The 14,429-nt window shown below is 41.8% G+C and overlaps 1 protein-coding gene across 2 annotated transcripts; it reads right to left on the bottom strand.

Moving 5' to 3' along the window:
* Nucleotides 1–5,623: 5,623 nt before the first annotated feature.
* lbh (LBH regulator of WNT signaling pathway) lies at nucleotides 5,624–13,644 on the bottom strand. 2 transcript variants are annotated; one of them, XM_061742865.1, is made up of 3 exons: nucleotides 13,528–13,644; nucleotides 9,168–9,273; nucleotides 5,624–7,114 (listed from the first exon to the last, which is right to left on the bottom strand). In XM_061742865.1, exons 2-3 carry the CDS (start codon nucleotides 9,246–9,248, stop codon nucleotides 6,908–6,910), a joined length of 288 nt encoding a protein of 95 aa, XP_061598849.1. In that variant the 5' UTR covers nucleotides 9,249–9,273; nucleotides 13,528–13,644; the 3' UTR covers nucleotides 5,624–6,907. The 2 variants fall into 2 exon arrangements, with proteins under 2 accessions (XP_061598849.1, XP_061598848.1); XM_061742864.1 differs by having other exon boundaries at nucleotides 13,446–13,641.
* Between the last annotated feature and the right edge of the window lie 785 nt (nucleotides 13,645–14,429).

The following is a 14,429-nucleotide window of genomic DNA, read 5'->3' as shown; positions in this document are numbered from 1 at the left end:
ATAAACTACCAGTCAGATATTTGTTTGGGAAAAATATCCATGCAGAAATGTAAAACACTCCATGATCAGTGCAATCACGAATTGAAGCCTAAATTATTTAAGTATTAATGTGCTTAGTGTATGAAAAAAGAAATAAGCAGGAAAGGTTCCATCCTTATTGTTTAATTTTATTGTGTGATGCCTATTTTAGTTGCATTGATGTCGAAATGAAAATTATTGTTTTGCAATGTTGAGGTGGAGTGGTAGCTTTCAGATATGTCTTACAGTACTAACCAAACAATGCATTATATGACAAAAAATGTTTGCGCGTGTATGTGCGTAAAATTTTAATAGCATTAGTAATAAAGTAAAATACGATGAAGTTGAACCCAAATACATACCTTCATAGTTTGAGTTGTTCAAATTAAGCAGATTAAGGGGAAAACTTCTGTAAAGCAGGGTAAACCCTTAATCTGCACACAGGCACGAGGACAGTTGTTCATGAAGACACTTATCTTGTCAGAGCATCATTCAAACAAACACTTGCAACCTGGTGAGAATGGAAAATTTGTCTGACATTCATTCATCAGATTAACTAAACAAAACATGCTGCCATCAATTATTAATGTAGGTTAGATAGAAAATGGAAAAATCTTAAACAATATACCTAAAAGTTCATCCAAACATTCATCATTCCAGTGTTTAAGGAATAAATAAGCAGCCGGCTATGGGATGTTTGAACAGATTCTACCTTCTTCAATTCAGTGAGTTTAACCCTAGAAATGATCCAAATGACTCCAAATCATTGTGGAATCACTGACATAAACATTCAGTGGGAAGGTATGTCTACCTCTGTGACTAATTTTATGCTCACTAATCCTCTTCCCACAGCTTGAGAAGTTTTTCTCATGTTACATTGTGTCTCTCAAGTTCCCTATGTTAGTACTAGGCCTATATCCAAACTCATTTAGCATGGTATCGATGATGTATGTCTCGACTTCAGCCATCCAACATGGCCTTTTAAAGCCGTGTAAATCCTAGCATGTGTCATTTGTTTCTTTTACCCACAGTTATGAGCTGCTCTACTGTTACAAATTACCTCAGCATTCAGTGATGTGTGTGCATACACTGGTCAATGTGTCAGAGTGCATCTGAGCGTGAACATGTACTGTTTTTTGCGTATGTGGCTGCTGGTGTGCACACGGTGAGTGAATGGAGCAGCGATGGACTGACGGACAGGGTAAAAGAGAGAGTGCACTTAGGCAAACTTAAGACTTTTCCATGACCTGCTCCCCATGGCATGCACTCTATCTGAGTGACTGAGTGAACTGTATAGCTTTATCAGTATAAACTACTCAGGGGTCAACGCATCACTTGAGAGAGGAACGGAAAAAGCTTGCTTTGTAATAACCTTGCTTTTTTTTTTTTTTTTTTTTTTTAAGTTTGCTGCCAACTCACCTTCAAAAGAGCTTCCACAAAATTAATGACCATTGTCAGGAAGGATTAAACAAAACCGCTGTGATCAGATACTCTTAGACTTATTCTCTTCAGAGAATTCCAAGGGTCTCTGCTAAAAATCTGATTTTATTCCAAGAAAAAAAAAAACAATAGTCATGCACGTGCTTGCAGATAAAAGCAAAACTTGTGAGGTACGCCAAGTTGAGCGCAATGGTTTTACAATGAATGTTTACATCAAAATTGCCTGATAAACGTCCACTCTTGCAAAAACATTAATTCGTGTTAGACATACCGTTCTACTTGGATAATCCCCCGTGGGAGAGACAGAGCAACTTTTCTTGTCTGTTGTACAAAGTGATTTGGTTTATTTTCAAATGGAGTCTATTGATAGAACTTTAATTAGGTTTAAAAGAAAGAATGAAACAGTTGGTTTGTTTTTTTGTATTTAACATTCTTTTCTCTAACAACATAATGTGCTTTTTTGGTCATTCGGAGAGGCTTGAACCTGAGTCCTTATGTCTCAGCTTTGCACCTGTAATAACACGTGCTTATCAGGGTACGTCCAGTTTTGGATTTCTACGTCCGTGCGAGTTATCCCCTCTTGTGTCCTCAGTCCCATCCCTTCTCTCTTTCCTTACTTTTTCCACTCCGGCCTCTAGGCAATAAGGATTAGAGCGGTAGGGTCATAAGCTGCCTATTTATATCAACAACGGCGCATGGAAGAGGAGCGGCCAGTGGTTTAGCACATTAACACACAAAAATTAAAGCACAAAGCAGTTGTTAGAGGTTTTTTTTAAATGTTCAAAAGGGCTTAGGGGATGAGTCAGAGATGCACCCTGCATCCCAGGTTGCTCAGACATGTCTGCCCATCGGAGCTGAGGCTGCAGATCCAGTTGTGTTGTGTCTTGACTAGCGTGTTGCGTGAGAGAGCTTTTTGGCCAACATATTGAACTTGCTCGACTCCAATTTCATGGGAAGTCGTGAAGGGATTTGTTTTAACTATCTCATTTCAAATCAGTGCTTTGTGGTTATTTGCACTCAACTGGTGTATCACATGTTGCAGGGGGGATTTCAGACATAATATACTCACTATTGAGGGAAATAAAAATGCCAAAATGTTTGTTTTTTTTTAATGTCACAATGGTCACATGATCTCTCTTAAAAAAAAAAGACCAACTTATTTTCCATTTCTGTGATAGGTTGTGTACTTTTGGAAAGTATTTTGGTTAAATTTTATTAGAGCATCATGACACTAAGGAAGCGGACCAGTCTCACTTTTGCTGTGGTTGCACTTTGCCCTTTTTCATAAGCCTTTTTCTAAAGTGACGTAAAGTGAAACAGTCTTTAAACTATGATTTACCAACACAGTGCAGGTACTTATATCCTCCTTTTAACTCCCCCTGACTTCTTCCTTCTTGTTTTATACTTCTCAAGTGTATCTTATTCCAGCTCTTCTCTTGTTGAGAGTGCCAGATATGTGTCTACGCTTGGTGGGCCGTCTCCATGCAGGTTAAAAATAACTATCAGAGCTTTTTGGTTCATGTCCTGAGAGCTCTGCTTTCTTCTCACACTTGAGGAACCATGGGAAAAGAATCTTTCCCTTACGCACATGACAGGCGTAATAACAGACATGGTCTTACATAAAACTTCCAAGCACATGCGCCTGTTTGGAAGCTTAGTGCGAGCACACAGACGCTGTTACAGCATGCACGAACACAGGGAATAAAAGTTACGGTGTATAACGCAGCGTTGCAGGAACAGGGGCACTGTTTATAGTGAAACATGACCTGCACTGTGGGAATGCACAGTACATTTCTGCTGCTGCGTAAGTATGGGAAACTTGCTGAAACAACAGAACGGGATAAAAGTCTGAGAGAGCAAAAAATAGAAAGAACAAGCAAACATCCAAATCGGAGGGAAAAAAAAGCTAAATGTGAAGAGGAAATGGAAAAATACAAAAAGATATACATTATTTTTCTCCTTATGGCACATTATGAAGCGGGGGAGTGTTAGAGGAAGTGAAAGGGTCGAGTTTAAGTGTGGAGAGGCCGCGGTGAAACAGCATTAATGTGACTATAGTTGGGAGTCGGGGAGAAGTTAAGGGTTGGCAGGTCAGACTCTGCTGACACACTGGGATCAGCAATGGGGATTGTTTCCACTGGAAAGAATTCCAGGAATGAGCTAGAAGAGCTATCAGTGACTTCACTCGCAGGACAAAAGTTTTAATACGTAGCCAGCCACACACGTTCTCCCACACTTTTAAAGACACCGGGTGTCATGCCAGCGATGTCACTGCCTTCTCTGTGACTCTCACCCTCATCTCAGCAAAAGGACCGCCGACAGTCCCGACCACCGGCAGCGTCGTTGAGGAAAAGATTTACAGTGTGCAGGAATTACAGAGATTCTGGAGATGAAAGATAAGCAACAATCACAACTTATGATCTGTGGTGGGGGCGGCGTCACACCGTGTTTAGGAGCTACTTAAGATGAACAAAAATACTCGTACATATTTAGAAATATATTTATTTTTTTCCACTTATCACGGGTTACAGCTCCATTCCTCATGTCTTTGTTCTGTTAATAAGAAATTTGAGTCATTACGTTCGCTTAATGCTTTGTGCACAGATAGAGGATTTGACATATCTCTGAGCTTTACGGGTGCTGACTGTCAGTTTTCTTTATTTTCTCACTTGGACAATGGCTGAGCAACAAAAACCTTTTTTTTTTTTAAACTATTACAGATGCAAAACTCTGATACCGACAGCAAAAATTATAACATAGAAAGAAAAATGTTTTAATGCCTTTTAATGTGAGATTTTGGGGCGTCTCACTGAAGACGTGTTCAGGTAGGACATGTGGCCCGGTGAAAATATCCAACAGCCAGTGTTCATATACAGTGCTCTCTTAGTTATCTTTCATTTAGTCCCCATATCTTCCACATCATGGTTCAAAGAAAGAGCAAATATCCTTCACAGGGCTGCAAAAACCTTGGATCCTAAAGATATCATCCCAACTTTAATAAGGTGATACTGTATATGTGAAGAGAGTTGAGATAAGAGCATGCTCAAACCATCAGAATGCTACAGAAAGATGCCGGAGGGCTCTTTCATATCTCCTTAACCCCTGAAGCGCAGGACCTTTTATTAAAGCTGAAGTATATTGCGTCCTGTAATATTTGAAAAACGCAGCAGAGTTCAGAGGTGTCAGGCTGACGTCACAGGCTTGAATGGGTGGGTGCAAGTTCAGTCCATGTCTCCGAGGACCATAGCTCTAACTTCTGTTCATTTCTTTTTTTTCCTCTTTTTCCATGATCTCATTGCTTTTTCCACTGAGATCAAGGAACAGTCATTAAGAAAGTCACAAAAGACAATCATTACATTATTCAGAACCAGACACCGGCTCCTTTGGCCAGACACACTGCTGCTGACCACCATTATCAGCTGTGAGGTATTAATAACTCCTCTATTCTCCCCCTTTCCCAGGAAGAAGGAAGCAGGTTATAATGGTGGCTCATTGTTCCCCCTTGAGGAAGTGAACAGAAGGTTGTGCGTTTTGGCCAACGCATCAAGCCCTCGGCCCACAAGGAACTCTTGGACACACCACAGTAGTAGGACGCTTCTGTAAATCACGTAATTTCAATCAGCATGTTGGTAGAGCAGGGCGTAAGGTCAAGGCTGGAGAGCTGGGGGCAACGAGGGGCGGGGCGGGGGCATCTTAAAGCTTACAACTTTAAAGCCTTTAAGTGATCAGGTCAAACCATCGTTCCCACCTACTACCTGAGAATTTAGTTTCAAGAACGTGAGGAATCAAAAGCTGTTCAGTGTTCAGGAATGATATTTTGTTGTCAACTATGAACGAGCGTGCAAGATGACAGGAAGTCATATGCAGCCTGCTCTCGCTTCTATATATACACACACACACATACATTTGATGCATTTCTCTTCATAGAGGGAAGAGAAATGTGAAAGATGCTGAACAGGAAGCAACACTGCTTTTCTCTAACCACTGCAGGTGAAGTGAGTGGGGGTAGCGTGCCAGGTTTACAAAAAGGAAAAGTCGACAGCATTAAAGTCTCTTGGAAACTACTTCAAATGCACTAGAGGATAACCCCTGTAGAAGACACTTTACTGCATCTTTTGGAGGACAAGAAAAACAAACCTTTAAAATCAACTACTTGAGACTTGGCTTTATAGCAAATTCAAAATGTTTATTTACAATTTCTGCAATTAGAAGAGTGATCTAAATACAAAAGAAAAAAAAAAACAAAACAAGAGAAAGATGGCGGCTATTCTCCCTGAGCTTTACAACAACAACGGACCTGTAGGTGACAGAAGATGTTCTGTACACGGCCCTAAAGCCTCCTAAACAAGAAAGTAAAAGGAATTGACACCTCAGTCATGCTTTTACAACAGTAACATCACAGTCCACAGAAGCCCCCCCTCCCCCCACAAACTGAAACACCCAGTGGGTAAAAAGGAAAGCCCCACAAAAACCAAGAACTTTTTCCAGAAATCATGATAATGTAAAGATAACCGTTTCAGGTATTGCCTATATATATGAAAAGATCTTCAATGTGTCAAATGTATGGCCGTTAATAAAAAATAAAAAGTTCTAAACACAGGAAGACTAGAAAATACTGTAACTTTTGATTCAGGACACTACAAAGACTCGAAGTTGGGACTCACTGGGAACATTTACACATAACTGGGTCTTGGACATGACTTTCCCCCCCCTCCACTTGACAATACCCATCTTCATTACACTTTCCCATTTGAACAGCAACTTTCCCACATTACATCTTAAAAACACTTCTTGCTTTGTCATCTTCAATGGACCAATACAATTAGGATCGTAGCATAACTCTGGTTTCAGTGCATAACAAGGCTTTTAAATACATCTCAATTTTACACAGCCCCCACCCCATTTTCCAAGTCCCCATTAACATTTTGCACTACATACAAACTTTAAGAAAAAAAAACAACTTACACCAAGAAATCTATAGACAGCAGTGGCCATAATTACAGCAATAAAGAAACCAAATAGAAACATGGACCGTGTACTGTACAGCAATCCCCACAGGTACCACAATAGTTCCTGTACGCAAGTATCAAGTCTCTGGGGTCATGATGCCAGCCATTTTTGGGGTCACGTAGAGAAGAGCATTGGTCCCCTGCAGAACAGGAGCCACCCCTGGAGGACTGAGCCACCACTTGGTATCGAGACACGCACGGCGGTGGAAGCGGTAGGTATCGGGCATGAGCTCGAGGTGCTCATTACCTGGGGGGGAGGGGGGGCAGTGTGGGTGCTCCTTTGATAAGTCTATTCTGTGTCTTAGGCAAAAGAGATGGCATCAAAAGACACTGGATGTGTCAGAGTCTGCAGGTGTGCTCCGGTGAAGTCAAACCAGTGTGTGAAAGGCAATGTCCATCAGAAACAACGAGCAAAGTGATACGGTGCTGAGACGCAGCTTCTAGTGCTGAGAATTCTGTGCTGGCTGTCCGTTTGGGATGTTGCCATCATTCTGCTCCTCTTCCTCCTCTTCACTGACCAGGAACTCGTCAGGAGGCCAGCGGAGCTCCCCGCTTTCCACTTCCCCTTCCGTTGGCTCGACAACGATGGACGGCAGGCGATCTTTGAGTTTACAGCAGCGGTCGAAGTCTGAGGGGTCTGGGAATATCTAAAAAGGGGAGGAGAAATGGTTAACACGCGGATCATTAATCTTTTATCAATTAATCCCTACAAAGCATTTCTAAAAATGCAAGGTAGGCCATTCAAGATGGGAGTGTCAGCCTCTGATGTTTTATTAAAAAAAAAAAAAAAAGCATATCTGAGCTCTGCAGATTGCCTTTAGATAAAGAGCTGGAAGTGTTGGGGCCACCATTGCAGGGCAGCTGAAGGAACATTTTACAAGATGTAAAATCTTTGACAAAAAACAGTTGTCTAAAATCCAAGCAGCATACTTCCTCTTCAGATTGCACTAAAAAAAAAAAAAAAATTGCTGCAGTCAATGTTTGAATACTGCAAATTTCACCTAAAAACTGTTTAATTTACATAATTGCTAATCCATCAAATCAAGACTTGCGTCTTGGAAATGTTTTCCATCTTAAATGTTTACATCTGAAGGGCATGAGAGACATCTTGGCAAGATTAGTCAACTTCCAACTTTCTCAGGAACAGGCGAAATGGAAGGCAGGAGGGAGAGGGGAGAAAGAGAAAAAAAAAAGAAAAAAAAAAGGCCCCCCACTCCTGGTCCAAGAACAGCATTTTTCTTTGCTCTATTTGGATAAAGTGGATGAATATTTTTAGACCTGCATATTTCACTCTAAGACAGAGGGAGGGTGAGGGGCGATGTTGCTGTCCAGGCAGCGAGGAGAGGGAGGGCATTCAGTTAGACATGCGGCAGGCGAGATAGAGATCCAGGTGCATCCAAGTCTTCATGAACGCAAAAAGAGATTGATGAGATAAAAGACATACACTCTGCGACAACTTAGGTGACATACGCACCATTAAGAGTATCTATTCTCCAAACCCACCTGTGCATAAAGTCACATGAAGTGTCATAATGTATGCAAGCATCCGTCTGTGTGCATGCATTAACTGCGTCACAAAAACTGAGTCAGCACCAGAGAGTTGGGGCGAAAGTGACTTTGCCTTTGGACGAGTATGCAAACATAATAGGTTGGTTCACTTCCAGAGGACGGGTGCCTTCTGAGAGGTTGAATTAACTTCCATCTCATTTTCTTTTACTAAAAAAAAAAAAAAAAAAAGGCTGCATTCACTTCAATACTTTTGTGGGAGCATCTGGAATTTGAGGGTCACGCAATTTAAGCCGAAGGCTCAGACGGAGGAAGTGACGAGTGAGGCGTCACTGCTACATACAGCGCTTCTCTAAGGAAACCCTGGAAACTTGGGCAAATGACTGAGATGAGGAAACGCACAGTAAGAATGGAAATGGTGGAGAAGTGGCACACTGAACTGCTTTCCCTTGGCCTCCTCTCCTTCCGCTTCCTCTCAGATTCACAGCTGGGGTGTGCAATGAGGATGGAGGGGAAGAAAGACTTTTCCTTTGGGGTCAGGCAGCATCCTCTTGTCTATTTGTATAAGCTTTATAAAACACATTGAATTAAAATCTCCAAACTCATGAACCAATTCACGTGATCTTCAGCAATGCATTAATCCGACTTTGCAAAAACTCTCACTTTCTGTGGAGTGGTTTAGTGCCCCCTCACTCTTTTCCAACAAAGTTCAAACGTGAAACTAAAAGAGGGAAGCATCTGCGTGTTTAAATAGTTCTCGGTCCAGGGTGACCCTGGTGAGGTGACAGTAAAAGCTGCTGGCGGAGGCTTGACAGGGCACCTGATGGCCGCTCCTTATTTGCAAGGCTCTGCAGGGTTTCCATTCACACGACACTTCCTATGCAGGTGTAAAATTGTGATGACTAATCCCCACTCCTTAATATAAAACCAAAAGATGATTTCAAAAGTAAGATTGATGTTTTAATGGCATGTTTTTTAAATTTAATGTGTTGAGTGAATCGTAGAAATAATTAAAACAATCTTGGGGGGAGGGGGTGGGACGGCATAAAATAAAGCTGCTGTCAAATCGGAGCTCCCTCACATGCTTCAGACCACGATGAGTCAATGAAGAGGTAATGTAGGCTGGCAAAGCTACATTAGGAGCACAGGTAAGCAAGTTTGAGAGGATAATCAATGCTTCCGTTCACATCCTACCTGGAAGGAGAGCCTGTCCTTGCTGGGGCTGAGCCTCATGTCCTCCATGGGGGTGCTGCTGATCATCACCACCTCAGTCATATCTTGGCTGGGTACAAACACTGGGCTGCAGGGTCAAAAGATAAGGAGACCATGTGATTAAAGACAGTGATGACTGTGGCACATTTGAGGGGAAAATGTCTTTACAAGTTTTGCATGTGCAAGCACATCCCCTTAAGCATTAAAAACAACTTTAGAATGTAGATCAAGTTTAAATGCTCATGTCAAGAAAAGGCTACAAAATATATAGAGAAATTAATAAACAAATATACAATGCCAAAAAACAAGTAAGGTTATGGTCTATTTACTTCCCCGTACATGTTTTAAGTTTTAGAACATGCACATCTTGACCACAAGGCAGCAAGCTTTCAGTCCGTGGTCAACTGCAGTTATGCACTGCAAAGCTGCACGCGCATGATGTTACCAAACAGCATGACGTGCCCTCGCAACAGATGAACAGTCATTGTGAGAGTGCGCTGTGGTATATGAATGTGAGGAAGCTTCAGCACTTGGTTCCAGAGCTTGGCCAAACTTTCCATGTTATCATATTAAGAGGCTGTTTATCTATGTTTAGTGCACTTACTCTGCACAAGTTCTCCATTGTTCTTTTTTTTTTTCTTGTAATAATGCTTGGTATGGCACCATTTTCAGAAGACACTGGATGGCTGTCTCATGCTCTCCATTTATAGCCTCATAATTAGTGGCCACATGTCTGTGGTTTGTTTGATCAATGGCAAACAAAAACGTGATATGACGCCTACTTTTTGCCTCATATCACCTGATCTAGTGAGCTTGTTTACTTTTCTGGGTCATGATCTGTGAGCTCTATTTGGCCTACTTTAGATTTCAGATGTTTGCCTCTGAAAAAAAAAAAAAAAGAAAACGCAAGGTAGTAATTAGGACATTATCTTAAATTTTAATTTTTACCTTTTTACCATCCCCACACCATTTGCCGGTGGTACAGTCAAGACATTAGAACAAGAGGGACTTTAGTTTTATAAGTGAAATAGTCATCTCTTTGGAAATTAACCATGTCAAAACAGCCACCACTTTTCACTTGAGTTCTCTGGTATTTCTGAATAGAGCATCTTAACATCTCCATTTGACTCAACACTAGTTCATACAAGCATAATTAACAAAATGTTTGTGTGGCCTACAGTCAAACTGATACCGACCAAACGGGAGGAGAATACTCAACTCTTTGAAGGAAACATCACATGCTTCTTATAAAATTTGAATTCATGAGAAATTGCACTCGTGCAGCTACGGCTTTTGTTGGCAACCGCTCACTTGGGGCCTCATTAACTAACATTTTTGCATTACACATCATCCTGTAAATGTCACTTGTTAAAAGTAAAGAAAAATAAAGGGCTTACATCGTTAATGCCTGTAAACTCCTTGTGTAATAAAGCCCCACAGGAACACTAACCATCCTCACTGTGAGCCTAAAAGAGGGATCACTCAGGTCTTGCTATAAACAGATTCATTAAGAACGACCAAAATAAAACCCGCTCCAGTCTTCAATTACTGTAACTGGGGAAAAAAAAAAATTAAGTAATTCAAAAGTAATTCACTCCAAGGATGGAAACATGTGACCGTCACTCAATTTCAGGAGACAACTCCTGAACCAAAGATAGTTCACTTGTTCCATCCTTAAATTTACAATTGCAAGGAAACACTGACACCACAGCAGCGTGTAGGGTGCCTCTGAAATGTTAATTCAAGTTTCCGACCAAATCCCCGTACACAGCCTTTCCTTTAACAGTCACTTGACAACATGCTTGGCTGAAACAATAGCGGGATGTCCAAAAATAAGAGGCTAGATAGGTTTAACATGCAAAGGAAGAAAGTAAACTGTGCCGCTTTAACATTACATCCGCGAGTGGAGTTCAGGGGAGGATGAGACAGGCATGCAAAAAGCAGATGAGGACAGAGGAATAGTGACAGTGAAGACAAGAGCGGAGGAGAAAGAGGGGAAAGAAAGAAAGATAAACACTCAGACCTTGCCAGTCATATTTCTGTTCAGGGATCATATAAACATCCTGCTAGGCAAGGAATAACAGAATGTCGGCCCAATAAAACAAAGTGGCACAATGAGGAGGAAGTTCACGAGTAACAAGCCGACCTGGGAGGAAACAAACAAGCACCAACTACAGTCTCGGCCATTATTGCCTCTAGCGTCGGAGACTAACGGAAAAACATCTCCCCTCGTGGAATATTAAAATACCTAGAGGATGCATGTTAAAAAAAAAAAAAGAAACTTCTCCAAGTAACCAACCAATTAAGACAAGTTCAGCATGGACAACAAATACTCATCTATTGCATGTGGCGCAAACTCATCACCATTAGGACATTTGCCAGAACAAAAAAAAGAAAAAGAACCAAACACTTGAAGCCTCCAGACAGCCCCAATCTGTAGTCAAGACACATTTTCAGACAAATGGCCACACTGCCTAATGAGAGGCCAGTGGGGCAGATGGCCATAAAATCCCTTTACCTCTTGATCCTGTCAACATAGTGCATACCTGGTCTTGCCAATATTTTAATGCCGCAAGTAGCCAGGGCACAGATGGAGCATGGGTAATATGAGACAGTCATCTATAGTACAAGGTGTCCAAAACCAGGATTAGGACAGTCTAGGACTTAAAGTGATTAGGCAATTATTGTGCGTCCATGCATGGCTGACATTCCTTCCTCAAGAGCTGTCCCGTTAGGCAAAATTAATGAATTTGGCAAAACACCATTATAGCCAGAGTCATACATACAAAAGCTATTTTAATCATAGCCTGATATTTGTTTCCCCCCCCTCTTTTGTAAGAACCGAAAAAAAAAAAAATTGCACCCAATTATATTTTGACATAACCAACATTGTGCTATAGCCTTTCATAGGACTGATCGACACAAAGGCGATGTTAGGATGTCTAAAGCCATATGCTATCCAAGCTTTACCTGTCAGTCAACACCCCCCTCCCCCATTTTTAAAACACGAGCTGTATCCATCCATGTCAGGACAATTAAAAAGGACCAGGGTGTGCTACAGCCCCAAGTGGTGTCTGCAATAATATCTGTACCAGGCGGGGAATTTGCATCATACATTATCAACATTGTTTCCCCTCTGTCACCTCCCAGTTCGTAGTACTACCACCATTATAAATCTCAGCATGGCAAAGCAGCTGGCATTCCAGACCAGCTCTGTGCTTTCCACGAGCCAAGTCACACCGCCCCGCAGGTATGCCAATGGTGGCAGGAGGAGAAGTGAATGGGCTGCATTCAGATTCTTGTGGCTTGACTACATTAACGAAAACGCTTTGGATCAGTTTTCTGAAGACTAATGCTCAGGTTCTCGTGTCTTCATCTCATCTCACACACAGATGAAAGAGCCTGTGTAAAACTAAGGATGCCAATGTCAGCGGAAACATTCCAGTTATGTCACAGGGGGAGAAAAAAAGAAAAACTGTGTGTGTGTGTTGGGGGGGGTTGGGGGGTATGTTTCCCCATAGAAGCAACATTACAGGAGACAAGCCAACTGTATGCAGGCACATGCAAGAAACCAAATTGTGGTTACAGTAAAGACGGTTCTGAACTTCCTGCTAGAGCAGAAACCTACAGGTTTTATCATCACTTGCAAAAAACATCTCAGAAATGTTCTCAGAAAGGATGCACTCATTTCTTATATTAAAACGACTCAATTAAGGCTTAAGGGTCACATTGATGTTATGGATTTAAATTAATAATACACTGGACTGTTCTTGCAGAAATAAAAAGTTAAGGGCATGTCTGCATTAAAAGATACATATATTTTTTAAAGTGCATACAATAAGACCAGCATTAAAATGAAGACAGACTAAATTGGCACGTGCATTTATCCAATTAACCCCCGCGAAGCAAAACCGGCAACTTGAAAGGGTAACGCATTTAAGTCTATCATTTCCACTCGGTCTTTCCCCAAAAGTTTCCAATTTCAGAGGCAACACCCCACAGAAAAATCTGAAAAGGGAAACTAGAGTGGGTGTAACAACAAAAAAAAAGGTGCCCGATTCAAAGGGAAATCACCAAGCTGCGCAAGTATTGCTTTTCTCTCATTGAAGGAGGTTACAAATTTTTTTTTTTTTTAAAGAAAAAAAAAGTTTTAAATCTGAAAGTTAATTTTGTTCGGTACAGGAAGTGAAATCACACAAAAAAAAGGCTTACACAAGTTGTGATAAGACACAGCAATGGACAAGATGCCAGTATACTCACCTGTAAACCAGCGGTGGAAAAATAGACATGAATTCTCAACGCGCGGCCACTGGTTTAATTACTATTGCTGACCTTTATCTACCTTTTTTTTTTTTTGGTCTTTTGTTTCCACCAACGCAGAAGAGGGACGCTCACGCAAACCGAAAGTAACAATTGGAAGCTGACGAGCCGAACTGACGTCTCCGTTCCCCAAAAACTGGCGCATCTGATGAGAAACGCAGCTGTGCTGAGTATTTATGCGGGAGGCGGGTACGCGCGCCGCCGGGAGACACGCCCCCCTTGTGAACGCGCCCCAAACTCCTCAATGGGAGCTCATTAACGGGCCAGCCAATCAGAGTGCGTGGTGACTCAGCTCCCCCTCCCCCCTCCCCCCCCGCTCAGCGCTGTGACGACAGCAGCTTCTCACTGGCGATGGATGAAGCCTGATTTATGGTTCCGCGTTAAATCGACGCAGAACCTACGCCGTAGGTTACGCAGCGGCGCGCACCGTAGACTCTGCGTTGGGGTAACGCGGAACCATAAATCAGCCTTTATACATATATACTGCAAGATGCAATTGATTTAAAGTCTCCAAGGAAACGAAATGACAGTCTCATACCCCTTCTTGAATGACAAAAACAGACTGATTTGGTGGGTTAGGTGATCCGTGACACTAATCTAAAACAGGGAACTCTTCTCTGATCACAAATACAGTCTTTTCCAAGGACAATTCAATGACGACGAACGCCAGTGAAGCAGGTTTGGGACTCTTAATGAGCCATGGCAAAACCATGTACTGTTTGCAATGTGCAAAGGGAAAAAAGGACGTGCATTGGTCCATCACGGATTTGTTTGTTTTTCTGTCTCACGTGTGCCATTGAGGTGTAAAATGCACAATTTCCCTAGACTCATTCACATTAATCCAGAGCTGGGACATCAAGCTCGTACTTGACCTTCACACCTTATAAAATGCCCAGATGCCTTTGTGCAGTACATTTGGCTCAC

The sequence above is a fragment of the Cololabis saira genome, chromosome 16 (assembly GCF_033807715.1).
Source record: "Cololabis saira isolate AMF1-May2022 chromosome 16, fColSai1.1, whole genome shotgun sequence".
In the NCBI taxonomy this organism is placed as follows: Eukaryota; Metazoa; Chordata; class Actinopteri; order Beloniformes; family Belonidae; genus Cololabis; species Cololabis saira.
The sequence above is the reverse complement of the archived record's forward strand: the minus strand, read 5'-3'. Positions and strand labels throughout refer to the sequence as shown.

What these genes read in the sequence shown, in the direction of transcription:
- lbh (XM_061742864.1), bottom strand. Translation starts at nt 13,474, where the DNA reads ATGTCTATTTTTCCACCGCTGGTTTACAG. An exon ending in TTTCCACCGCTGGTTTACAG is followed by an intron (nt 9,274 to 13,445) that starts GTGAGTATACTG and finishes TTGACCCTGCAG; the next exon opens with CCCAGTGTTTGTACCCAGCC. An exon ending in AGGACAGGCTCTCCTTCCAG is followed by an intron (nt 7,115 to 9,167) that starts GTAGGATGTGAA and finishes TCCCCTTTTTAG; the next exon opens with ATATTCCCAGACCCCTCAGA.